Below are 13,014 nucleotides of genomic sequence, written 5' to 3'. Positions count from 1 at the left end.
CATTTTCCGCCCACTTTCACGACACGCTTGGTTTTTTTTTTTACCCCTTGTGCCATGCACCTAAATGTAGGTAGGGACCAACCACGCACACATACACACACACCCCTTCACAGATGCGTTCTTTTTGGCCCAATAGGAGAAAACTACGTCAAATGGATCTATCTTTTTTTGTAAGCGAGTCAAAAACCCTTGCAGTTGTACGACATATGCGTGGCGTTTCCAACAACAGGGAAAAAAATGTTGCCCCATGCAACACATCGCACGCTGCAAAAGGTCTTTTCCCCTCCGGGGTGGCGGACTCCCGAATTGCGCAACTGAAAAGCATGATGCAAGGCACTAGAAAAAGAGGGTGTGGTATAACACACCTAAGCACACCCAACCGGTCTTTTTCTTTTTGTGGGAGTGAGCAAGAAACAAAAAAAGTAATAGATAGCACCGAAATAAAGGGGTGAGAAAAAGAGGTCATGGGAGCTGTATTCTGGTGTTAGCAAGTTACAGTACCTTAGTTAGATAGATTAAAGGAGGGGAATCTCGAGGCTAGTATAGCGTCAACCGTTACCCCCCGAGACCGGTCGTTATTCACGTCCCGCGAGGCTATCTATCTTGTTTTGTTTCCACGGTACGAGGCAGCAAATTGTGCTCATGTGATGTAATATGGTGTAACCGTATTTTATTATTTTCCAACGTGCTTTTCCAACAACAGTTAAATGAGCAACCAATATTGAGATTTTGAGATTGAAAGAACGAAAGGGAAACACCGGTACAAAACCCGACAACCCAGAACCAAAGGTAGTGTAGCTTAGGGATGCGAAGTTGTAAGCTCACCTCACTTGGTATACCGGTGGTACGTACCCTTGAGAGCGCCACATGTTGGGTTTGGGCTTGTGGTATCTGCGGAGATACTGTGGAAGCATGGTTAATTAACTGTCCTGGCAAGACTGGGCATTTAGGGTATGTGAATTGGCCCTGCAAATGTTTAATTGAATAATCGTGCGAAGCGTGCGAGTTGTTGAAGAAAAAGATAGTAGTTCCCTTGGGACCATATCGTTTTTTTTGTGACAGGTCACCACGCTAGTTAAAAAGTACTATTCGATATTGAATTGAACTATTACCTACCTTATTTTCAATTTTATAACGTGGTACTTTGTATACGAAATTTGCCAACGTCGGTTGGAATTTGGTACAATGCAACGTTGATGGGGACTGGACTAATTTTTTGTAATAGTAAGCCCTCCAATTATTCCGGACCAGCTGACGAATCTGTGCTAGTTTTACTAGGAAAAGAAACCATTAATTACATCTTGCACATATAGGAAGAACCACACTTTATAACCCCCCAAGCCCCCGTACCGCACGCAACGTCAGCACGGTTCACCCCCAAAGAATCGTAACAAAATGCATCATCTTAAGTGAGCCAGAAATGCTCCGACTCTGGTGCACCCTGCACACAATCAAAGAAGAAAGAGATGAGTAATTTTGACAATCAAAACCCTACCGAGGACGGGTAGGATGCGGATGAAATCAGGTACTGCCGAACCATCTATTCATCGCAGTAAACCAACCAACTGCACAGTTACATGCATTCTGTCAAAGTCGCGCATCCCCAAGCCCGCAGTTACGGTAATTCCTTCCGTGTCCTGGTGTTACACATTCCCAAACAAATGCTTTTTTTTGCAAGTACCACGAACAGAAAAGAGCTCGGCAGTTGGGTGCAAAAACACATACACAACCGAGATTGATAAACCAGGAAGTTATCCGACTTTTTGCTTGGCGGGTAGATCGCAAAACCCGGCGGAACATGACGATTAAGGCACACACACACGTTCATCTCCTGCCTCTTTTGGTCATGTTGGTGTAAGAGTATTCCGGGCTTTGTGAGACGTAAAGGATTATTCCGACTACTCTATTTTGATTCATTTGAAACTCATAGTACAATATTATATATTCCTCCCTTTGTAAATCACCTTCCTCAGGGTACTCACTCACCGTAAGACCAAGGCGGAAACATGAACCAATTCCAGAAGTCACCGAAGATCTGGATATAGGGGTTTTTCTTGTTTTCTTGTTTTCTTTTTTCTTTTTTTTCTTTTCTTTTTTCTTTTTTCTTTTTCAGATCTCTTGATGGTCCGGAGCACGGCAAACCCGTCAGATTGATAGGTTGTGATATGTGACGAGCAAGTTGCAAATAAATGAATGAGGGTATAGCCCCGCTTAGCGGCTATTACATTACGATATAAGTGGGCACTATCGGAAAGTAATCACGCTGTCTCGTTCCTGATCTGGGTATCGGGTGGTTTGATGGATTTTGAGCCATATTGCCTTGATTGTGTCCCACGCCGCGAGGCATTGTTGTAGAAATGCCCCAGTACTGCAATTACGTAGGAATGATGAACAGTTTCTCATTCACATCTCCTCCACCTGGTGAAACAAAACAATGAACCGCACGAGATGCAGTTTGACCCCGATAAGCTTGACCTGACAGAGGGGCCTTATTTTCAACACCCGAACCCTGGAAACAAAAAAATACTGTCACACTGTCTCGGGATCTATGGAAATCCTGTAGAAGTTGTCGGAGGGACACAGCTGCAACGCCATCCATCATCGACGAACGCATGAAAAAGATCGGGAAGTGACGTTGTGACCGCCCCTCAGACGCGCCGGTTATCTACGATTTAGTCTGCTTTTCCGCTTGTGGCAATTATTCCGATGCCCAGTATGTTGTAGTAGTAGTAGTGCGACGTGCAAAGTTAGAGGGATGGAGACATTGGAATCTTGTCAATTCGTTGAACAATACAGAAAAAACCCGGAGATATTCGGAGATGGGAGTTGGGATAGTCCTTGTTTCGTTTTTGTGGTTGAACGCATAGCCGGGGTCAGCAAAATCTTTACGAGTCGGTAAAGTTCTACTAAGCTTGTGGAGAGATAGAGATAGAGAGAGCTGCGACAAGGTCAGCACGGAGCACTCCCGTCAGGTGAACGACACGATCATCGCATCAATCAAAATTCCTCCAGGGTATGCCCCGGGTCTGATACAACCTGCCAGCTCAATTTGACGTTTCTCTTGTAAATGGGTGCCTGTTTTTTTTATGCTGTCGCCCCTCCCTCGCCTATGTATGACACAGAGGAATGAGGAACGCCACGATGCGCTGGACAAAAACTGCTGAGCGAATCCTTGTCTGCAAAGCGGTATGGGTGTTCTGGGCTTTGTGCGATCGACGGCAGGTGTGGGAGGGTAATCCAGCCAATGATTATTTGGTCAACCCTGGGGAAATCCCCCCGCTCTATCAACCAACTCTATCGTTTTGGGTTATCCTTGAGTTGTTTGTGATGCTGCAAATATGTGGAATTCCAAATATTTTCTATCATGTGCTGGACAGAGAGAGAGAGAGAGAGAGAGGGAGAGCAAGACAGAGAGAAAAAGCACCAGGGCTACTAGCCGAGAGCCGCCCCGGACGCGTACCTGCTTTTACCACGTAGTAGGGACCAACCAAGTATTCCGTAAAAGGCGAGGCTGAAAACCGACGCCACTACTATGCATATGTAGGTAGGTACTCCGCATGTTTTGAGTTTGAAGTCAATCTTGCAAGCAGAAAAAGCACAGCACTGTTAGCTTTTCGCTCCAGTGGGGGGGTTTTCCGGAGATATGCTTGTTTGTCTGGTCAGCTGGCCCCCAAGATTTTACATTATCGAGCCAACAAGTTGCAACAAAATACGGATTAAACAGGGTCAACTTGCACCGGCATAGCAAAGTGCCGATGGGAGGGGGTGCGACGGCGCGTTACCGACCTTGCCTTTTTCTCTGTTGGCTGCGTGAATTAATTTAAATCCCTCTCCTCAAGGTTACGAACAATTGCGACGTGGTGAAGCAATTGATGGGGACAAGGCTGGTTTGAAAAGAAGCGGTGAACAAAAAAAAAACTCGAGGGTTGGGGGAGTGAAGAGAGAACCACTACTTCTTACTAAAATGAAGGGATCAACCCAGTACTGGAGAAGAACTGCGGGGACTCACGCCCCTAGCTCTACCCTTTCTCCTTGCTTGATCATGTGGGTTCAAGGCCAAGTCGATGGGTTGAACCACATCCGAACATGTTGATTGGACATTGATGGGAGGATCTAATCCGGCTAAACACCAGGGGGCCCCCCTCTCAGCTAATGTAGGTACAAGCCGCACTAGTCTGCAAAAGTAAATCTCCTATACGCCCTGCCTTTCGAGATCACCCGATGCAGTGGGTTATTGCTTTCTTGTAGTCATCGCGAACTTTGTCTGGAATGTTTTTTTTAAGGGACTTGAGGGACTCCTGTGTGCATGGAAGCTGCGATGTGGCTTATGAGCAAAAGAAAAAGAATCCAGGCGTTTTATTCTTTTGTGTCAAGAGATTAGATCGTAGGACAAAGTTCAGATGGATAACCCCCATATTACGGTATACGGTATCAATATCACCAATATCACTTCGGAAAACAAAATGCTCAAAATGTCGTCAGCAGGTTCAATTGAAGCCGATGCTGCCCGTCGCCAAGAATGGAATTGACACTGCACTGCTTAATTTAGATACTTGATGTTGGGTTGCTCGCACGTCATCTAAGTAGTACTTTTTTTTTTCTTTTTCGCACAGACCCCAAAAATTCTATTTCAATACAACGTACCACGTACTCCGTACACAGGAAACCCGTCACTCGCACAAAAAAGAAAACCAAATTAAAGTGACTTGATCACCGCTGATAACGCCCCCAAGGACCCATGGGGCCTGCACTTTTCGCTTCGCTATCGGCATCCCGCTCCCCCATTTAAATCCTTGCTCGCTTCGTGCGACTTGTCCCGTTGGGCCAATTCCTTGCATCCCCAGAAAATCTTTCTCGGGACGCACGTTCGTCCGCCTAAACGGCAGGCAGGCAGTGCAGAGGCCATGTACCATAACTAGGTAGATATTTATTATGCATTTTCAAAAGCCATAAGCAAGAAGAAAAGTGTCACTGAGGCGCAAAGTAAGAGTAGCGTAGTATGGCCGATATTTGCGGCCTTGTGTGTGTCAGGAAATCCTTTCTTTCTGTTCCTTCTTTTGGTCTCCCACATCACGTCTCTCACGATTCGTATTACCAGCTTTATTTCTGTTATAGTGGTATTGCACCTTGCATGTAGGCTGCAGCGGCTCGCAGAGAAGCCGTCGCTATTATTGCAAAAGATCCGGGTCCACCCACTTTCTCGGCATGCCGGCTTGTTTCCATGCTGCTTGCTACTCAGGTAAAGGTCTGCAGGTACATGGGATTTGGTTTTTTCCCCTCTCTCTTTATTTATTCCGTTGATGTATGTACTGCTACCTTGCACACCGCAAATGGAGTTATTCTCGATTAGCCAACTTTTTTTTTTTCAGCCGCGAAACTACAACAGTTGCAATGTTGTTGGAGCAAATTGGTCCCGAGGAAGTGCCGGATCTGGCGATGCCGAGCTCGGCCAACGCAGACTGTCACCCATGGGTCGGTATTTTTTGTTAGTACCCCATGCTCGAAGTTCGCGAAGAATGTTCGCCAAGGAGAGTGCAGGCAAGCCCCAAGTTCAGAAATAATGGTAGGACGAACGTGTACATACTTTGTAAAAAGCCACATGCTGGCAGCGTTGCAAAGTGATGACAGCGCCTCCGGTACATGTCTCGCATGGCATGATGAACAATTAATGTTTTGAGTCAAGTTTCGTCCGGAAGCTGCCAAAGCATTTCTTTTTTGCCCATCACGCAGAAGGGGCGCTAACCAACGTAGAGAGAGGAGGGTTACAGTCGATACGTCGGCAAGGTCACGCTTTGATGGAGACGAAATCCTGGCACGGGAAAATCGGACTTGGTTCAGAAAATCAATTAATATTCAACTTGCCCACTTTGAATACCATGTCATCCGAGGGGTTTGGAAGCTTGAAGACATGGATATGCCGACAAAAAGGAAAGAAGAAAGATTCCCTATTAGGCGAGAAACTATGGGGAAACAAGACTCGAGGTGACCTTTTTTGCCCCCAAAGCTGCTTCAGCTGATGTGGCTTGTTGTTGATTAGCATTCCAGCTTGTATGCACGTCTTTGCCTCAAGACAAATCGAGAGAGAAAAAATGCATCTCCCACTTTTTTTTCTCTCACCCTCTCGGTTTGTTGGCCAATAACCCGCAAGCATTTCTGCATTGATATAGTTGTCGTTATCCGTTTTTTTTTCTCAGTTGCTCAGCCCTTCCTGCCGTCGCTGGGAGATGCCTGCCTGCCAGGGCGACGAACGACACGGGAATGTTTCGGGTCTAGCGAGGGAGCGTGGAAAAAAAGGCATTGACAATTTTGACAAAAAGCCCCAACCCACGCAGGGCCTGGTATGTGGGGGTCTTTTTTTTGCCTCTCAGATTTGCCAGATCATCCATCGATGGGATGCGGCTGTGCACCGCATGCGCTGAACAAAAGTTGCATTATCGCGAGGCTCCATGCGGTGTTTTGATCCCCAGTTTCTCTAGTTTTTTAGTCTAGCTCTAGGTCTAGTATAGTAGTTTTAGACGATAACAAATCAACGCCTTGCCTAACACGGGGACCATCGCGAATCGAATAGATGATCATGTTCGACAACTGCGACGATTAGTGGGGTTTGCTGTTCCCAGTGGACCGCCCCTCTCTCACCGCTGGAATAGTGGAAACAGGAAAAAAAGAAGAAAGAAACAAAAGATACACCCCATGAGATGTCAAAGAGGAGAAGAAAGAAAAGGATGGAGGCTTGCGAAAAGAAACTCGTCAGGGTCCTATATGCCTTACCTTGTTTTACACAATGTGAAGCAGGACAGGAACGGGAAGCAATCATCTTGGGGCGTTTGACTGATGTGGATTGTGATCCATAGCTTTTTTTTTTTTTTTTTTTACGCTCTCTCTCAGGGACCAAATGTACATTCAAATCAGTATCCTTGATTCGATCGAGACCTGCTGCAAGGGAGAATGTTGGCAAGCACTGTGTTTAACCGATGCGTATCCGTACCACGTACTGGACACTGCCCAAGAAACGCACGATGCGACTCGTACTGTAAATACCTAACAGGATTTTAATTGTTGCAATTGGATGCAAAAACAAAAACGAAAAAACGAAAATGCCACCTGGTGACATGGCCGATCAATTGAACGTTTCTTCTGTTTCCAATGCCTCGGAAACCGGCCGGGCTGAACTGTTTGCATCATGCTGCCCAAGTAGAAGGGAGGCTCTTTTACCCAACACCGCAACCAGATGCAAACCCTTAAAAATATGATCTCAAATAAGCGTAAGACAAGTTGAATCCCTACATAAATCAGCTGCCCAAAACAGTCTGCAGCTTCCACATGGATGCGTCTCACAGCCTATAGGTTCGTAATGCCATTCGTTGCAACGATTTGTTGTGTGTGTGGCGAGGTGCGGCAGTGTGCGCTTTTTTTTCGCTGCATGCGTGCACCAATATGCATTAGTTGCAACATTGCGGCAACAAGATCTGAGCAGTTCGAAAACGGCAACTATTAGTAGAGCCAACGATCAATGTCAGTTTTGATTGTTGTATACAGTAGAAAGTGATGTCTAGCTGCCGATGCTGTGTGATTGATGCCCAATGTTTTCTCGCCCGTAAGATGTGCTGAAAATACTTTTTTTTACTGGCTGGACATATCACCAGGCATGTTGGTTTGGATTTTGGTTTTGGGACGATTGACTGTCACCAGTGGTGCCAGCACTTCGTGCATTGGATCGAAAATCCATCAGTGCCTGGCCTGGCAAGCTTCAGCTGTCTTGACAGTATCCCTTAGTACCTTAGTCAGGTACCCGCACCCCTGGCCGTTAGTCCTCCTGTAGCCGCTCCCAGCATAGAGAGGGGGTGTGAGGGGGGTTTAGAGTATGGCAGCTCTCGTGGTTGTGTCCATTGAATTGTGGAAAGATCCTTGCTCGACCACAAGACAAGACCTTGGCGGTGGATTCTGGCCAAGAGAGCTGCTCTTCGGTAGACCAGGCCAAGCAAGGCCCCTGCCTATCCCTGCTGGGTCTGCCAGCATGTTCCCCACTCCCACGTCTTTCGTAGGTTTAAAAGATGTACTATAGGTAAGGTACGTACCCAAGGTACCTTAACCTTTATTACCTTACCTCAAGCTTACCTTGTCGTCTTTGGCACCATATTGGCTCAAGGTCGGTCCCGAAGGATCCACATTTGCTTTTTGTCATCGATACCCCTGACCTTGGACTTAATTGAACCGGAAATTCATCGCGATCGTGGACCAACCACCACCGACGAAGCAGCAACTTCTCCTCCCGTTGAAACCCATTTCCAAGTTCCATCATCCTCGACACACGCTCCGCACTTTATTTCCACATACCCCCAACAGCCATCAAAATCTAGATTGGTATTACTGTTATTCCCCATGCGGCCAATGCGGGTTTTTATTCAACGCTAGCTTTTGACTTGTAGTCCACTGGCAAATCAAAGAGTGCAAACCGGGGGCTTATTGCGACGCACCCACCCCCCATCCGCCAGTTTACTGTCTGGTTGTTCCAACTCTCAATAGCATACTGTATCATACAGTGGTAACTGTCATTTTGAAAAAGAGAACTTGGCAAGTCTCGAAGATACCTAAGCCGGGCAACTATTTCGCAAACGGCAAGAATGCCGCCCGCCGCCCGCCGGTTGCGTCCCTAGCCCGAAACCGTTGCCGTTGAACGGTGGGAATTACTATTGAAGTGTACTTCCGGGACTGGACTGGTTCCAAAATTAGGATGTGAAGGAATAAAGACAAGGAAGGAAGGAAAAAAAGACTCGTTACCAGTATACTACTGGTAGTGGTAGCCCGATCAAGTCATCTCCTGCAAGGGCACTAGTCTGTGCATGTACCTAGAGTAAGCGACGCCATGGGTTCGCTCGTTTGTCCGGGTCGGAAACCACAATCGGCGAGTCACTTGCCCCGAGGTACTTTGTCTTTTCACGTTTTAGCAGCTTTGTACCTGCTTCAAACTCCTCCCACCGGTTCAATGGTTCGTCGATGAAGTTCCGATCTTGGATTTATTCGCAACAAAGGCGGGCTCTTTTTAGTGGCCGTCTAGATTGTTAATTCTCGTTAGGCTTCCCCGGGCAAGACGGGCTGACTTTCTTATCGTTGTTCACGATTTTTCCAAAGAGCTGCCAGGACTAGGTCTGGAAGTGTTTGGTTGTCAATCACACAAAAACCACACACCCCTCCCTTGTCATTCAAAGCTCCACGTTTCATGCCGTCCCTCGGCCCCTCTCTTGTCATCAGCCATTGCTGCTCGCTAATTACCTACCTACAGTAGTATACAAACACTCACTCACAACTTGACATACCATTTTAGTTCGTACCCAAGGTACCGCGCAGAGGAGGTGTGTGGTCACTTCTTTGGGCGCACGCCTGAACGTTGAGTGCGGAGTTGGAAGGGAATGGATGTGCTGCATGTGGATCTCAATACTACCTACTTACCACGCATACACCGCACGGGTTGCAATCTACCGGTTCGAGCAGGCTTTTTTTATTATTTTTTTTTATTCCCTCTTTTCTTCATTATCGACTCTTTGTCGTCGTTTCCCCCCCTCTTCCCTGCCTTTTGGTAGAGAGAACGATATTTTAAGAGTGTAGTGGCGCGCACACGCCCAAACCACATGCAGGTACCTGCACGCCCACCCGCCCTCTCACACTACCTGCTTTTCTTTACTTCTACAAGCGAGGGGCTCGAGTCCGGGCTTTACTTTATTGTTGCTACCTACCCCAACTCTTACCTGCCTCTTCTCATCTCATCTCCACCGTGCTTCATCCCGCAGCACCCGCTCTGCCGATTCCCATCCGTGTATGCCACCGCTATTGCAGACGGATGACATTCAACGTGGGTGGCAGAAGTAGGAGCAGCAGCAGAAGAAGACGAAGAAGAAGAATAAGAAGAATAAGGCAGTGAGGCTAGCCCATCCAGCTAGTACAACAAACGGTTCCTCGCCTTGCTCGGTTACAATACGCTGCGCATCTAACGAAGCACGTAACCCACGCTCCCGATCTGCTCTATAGACTTTGGACCCTCTCCTCAGTCTTGGTCAACCAGCGCCTGAAAAATTTATACGACCGCGAGGCTTGTTTCCCTTTGGACCATCTTTGGACGATCTGCCCTTTGCGACGAGCTTGGTCCTTGGGTCTGGTTGTAGATTCGGATACCTTGAGCGCAAGGACTTTGGGCACTCCGTCCGATATTTCGTCTGATATCTCGAGTCTCATCCCGCCGAAACGCGAACGCTTCGGTTCACAGTCAGCATAATCTTGGGCTCTGCAGCCCGATCTTTTATACTTGTCGGTAACTCCTATTTACTACGAGTCCTTTCTTTTGTTATTCTGTTCCTACAGTAGATATCCCAGTTGCACACATCTTCATCTTCCATCATGACACATTCTGGCAACCGGCGCTCGATCTTGGTCTGTGCTACTTGACCGATATGTGTTATTATTCACTCCGGCGCCGTTGATTCCTCATTCGTATCCGGGACTTCACAATCTTTCCTTCTGCATATTCGTCTTCGTACTGAGTCAGCAACAACCTGGAAATGGGATTTTGAGAGTGTTATAATGGCTCTGTTGGGATCGCGTTTTGTTCCCTTTCTGGACAACTACTTTGAGCCAGATTCAGCAAGGATGGCGAAAGGCTCAAAGTTGTTGTCCGTCCGTCAAGGTCCGGACCTTTCTGAATGTTATTATCAAGCCCCCTCAGCGAACCCAAACTACTGGTGGTGCTATGCGGAACCTTTTGCTAAAGGTCTGGCGGGGCGCTGCTAACCCTCGGTTGCCCAATCTGGGAAATCTCTTTTCAAAACATCGGTGCATTTCCAACTCCATTAGACAGAACTAGGCTGCTAACATGATCAATAAACAGGACCTGGACCGGGACCTGGACCTGGACCAGGAGCAGGGCCACCGGGAGAACCACCAGGGTTACAAGGACCTGGAAGAGGACCCGGAGACGGACGTGGAAGAGGATCCGGAGAGAGACCCGGATTTCCAAGGCCGCCAGGAGGAGGAGGGCCACCATCAGGTGGACTACGACAACCCGGAAAGCCTCAGCAGCCAGGGGGAAACTCTCCACCACCTAGCCCAGAGAATAGCTCATCGTCATCGACGAGCACAGAGAACAGGCCTACTCCTTCACCAGAGCCATCCTTGAGACCGAGCGTCGAGTTAACCACGTCGATCAGGGTATCGAGGACGGCAGCGCCGACGACAAGCCTACCCTCGCCGAGTCAACCGAACACAACCCGCGCCCCAAGTCCTACGGGCAATCTACCACTTGTTCCATCACTGGTCTCGACAAAGCCGCCTATGATTGTTCCTACGTCGGCTCAGTCGACGGCCGTTGGAGCGCCCGACCTGGCTCCTTCAGAGACTAATTCCTCTCCATCATCCACTTCCTCGCCGGTAGCCGCAGCTGCCGCCACCAACCAGCGCGCAGTCACTATCACTGTTGCGTCTGTTGTATCCGCCGCTGGGGTTCTCTTTATTATTGCTGGATTTTTGCTGTATCGTCGGTACAAACAGAGGCGGCCTCCCTTCTTCCATCGGGGAATAACACCTATCGACGATGAGGAAATAGAGTCATGGAAAATCAGCAGAGAGATCAGCGATGAGGAGAAGAGCGGTGGTTCTTTCGAGAAAGAGACTGGACTGGAAGGCTCAGGGGCAAATGGCAATGGCGCTAATGGGCACACCAGGGGTTCAGAATCGACCAGTTCACTGAAAAAAGTACCCAGCGCCGTGATCGTCTATCAGAGCACGCCCGCTCAGCAGTCTCAGCAGTTTGCCTCTGGAGCAGGGAGGCAATCGGAGGAATTCTCACCTCGATCATTCCACTCTCCCCTCAGGATATCGAAATACGGGGCATATGGCAGCGGCGGCCGGGTGAGCATTGACCGGGACTACCCACAGACCCCGATACAAGCCCGGGCACCAAATGCTCGGGAGGGTCTGACAGACGAGTCGGTTCCTGGGGACGAGCCATACTTGCCCCAGGCAAGGAGGCAGCCGTCACGCATTTCAAAACTTCCGGCACCCTTATCTTCAAGCTCCAGGAGCATGCACAACAGGTCGCGGAGCTCTAGGAGCAGCCTAAGAAGCTTTGGGGAACGCTACAGTCATGACCAGCCTAGCCCATATGGTGGTGGGCACACTTACTCGGAGCAGGATCTGTCTCCTCGCTGGGCCCGTGCTTCGAGTGACCTGCCGCGCGGCGGGGCATTGCAGCAGACACAGTCATTACAACATAAGCTTCGGCACTCCAAGTCATCCACTGGTCACCACGGCCACGCACGAGGGCACAACCGAGTCTATTCAAACTCTGAAACGCCGCCGAGGGTTTCGTTCAGTGACGATTTTTTGAACTCGCCCAGGCCTCTGCTGTTGCGTGAGGACATTGGTCGGGCCATCGGTTGAGGCCCAGCTTGTACGATGATTTCTTCTAAGCAGCCAATTTGAAAATACAAAGGGCTTTTATTTATTACATTAACTTCTGTGGGTTATGGAGCAATCGATCTCCGATTTTTGGTCAGCCCTATTTTTTTTCTTGTTTTTTTTTTTTTTTTTTTTTGCTTTCTCCTCACAATTCAGTTTCCTTTGTTAAGCATAACGATCTCTCAAGAATGACAACATGCCTGTAGCATCGACGCCAGGCTCTTTAACGTTTCCTTTCTTGTTGCTTATGAAGCGACCTTTTGTTGACACGAGACCCCATGGCATATGGGCGTCTCATTTCTTTCATTTTGCTGTCTAATGATTGATTATTTGTGAAGCGGAGGATATACCCGAATGGAACCATTTTTTTTCTTGATTCTATGAACCCTTTTACTTTGTCACGCGCACCTGGGGAACCGGACAATGGACGTTGCCGAGAATTTTGGGCAGTGGAGTTGTCTTCGAGACCTACCAATGTGGCAAAGCTTAGACAGCGTGGAAACCGTTGTTATTACCAGTAATATGACTGATGGACTATAACAATCACTAGTGAATAAGACTATTCAACAA

The 13,014-nt window shown here is 48.1% G+C and overlaps 2 protein-coding genes across 2 annotated transcripts; one reads left to right on the top strand and one right to left on the bottom strand.

Annotated features, from left to right (window-relative positions):
• Positions 1–5,370: 5,370 nt before the first annotated feature.
• PgNI_04837 (uncharacterized protein) lies at positions 5,371–5,796 on the bottom strand (the record flags this gene model as incomplete). Its single annotated transcript, XM_031124878.1, has 2 exons — positions 5,371–5,459; positions 5,585–5,796. Coding segments are annotated over 2 exons (294 nt in total), but the record flags the coding sequence as incomplete, so codon positions are not given.
• Positions 5,797–10,572: 4,776 nt separating this feature from the next.
• On the top strand, positions 10,573–12,586 carry PgNI_04836 (uncharacterized protein; the record flags this gene model as incomplete). Its single annotated transcript, XM_031124877.1, has 2 exons — positions 10,573–10,759; positions 10,877–12,586. 2 exons carry the CDS (start codon positions 10,573–10,575, stop codon positions 12,424–12,426), a joined length of 1,737 nt encoding a protein of 578 aa, XP_030984647.1. The 3' UTR covers positions 12,427–12,586.
• Between the last annotated feature and the right edge of the window lie 428 nt (positions 12,587–13,014).

This window comes from Pyricularia grisea, assembly GCF_004355905.1.
Source record: "Pyricularia grisea strain NI907 chromosome Unknown Pyricularia_grisea_NI907_Scaffold_2, whole genome shotgun sequence".
Classification (NCBI taxonomy): domain Eukaryota; kingdom Fungi; phylum Ascomycota; class Sordariomycetes; order Magnaporthales; family Pyriculariaceae; genus Pyricularia; species Pyricularia grisea.
This window is presented reverse-complemented; position numbering and strand designations above follow the sequence as displayed.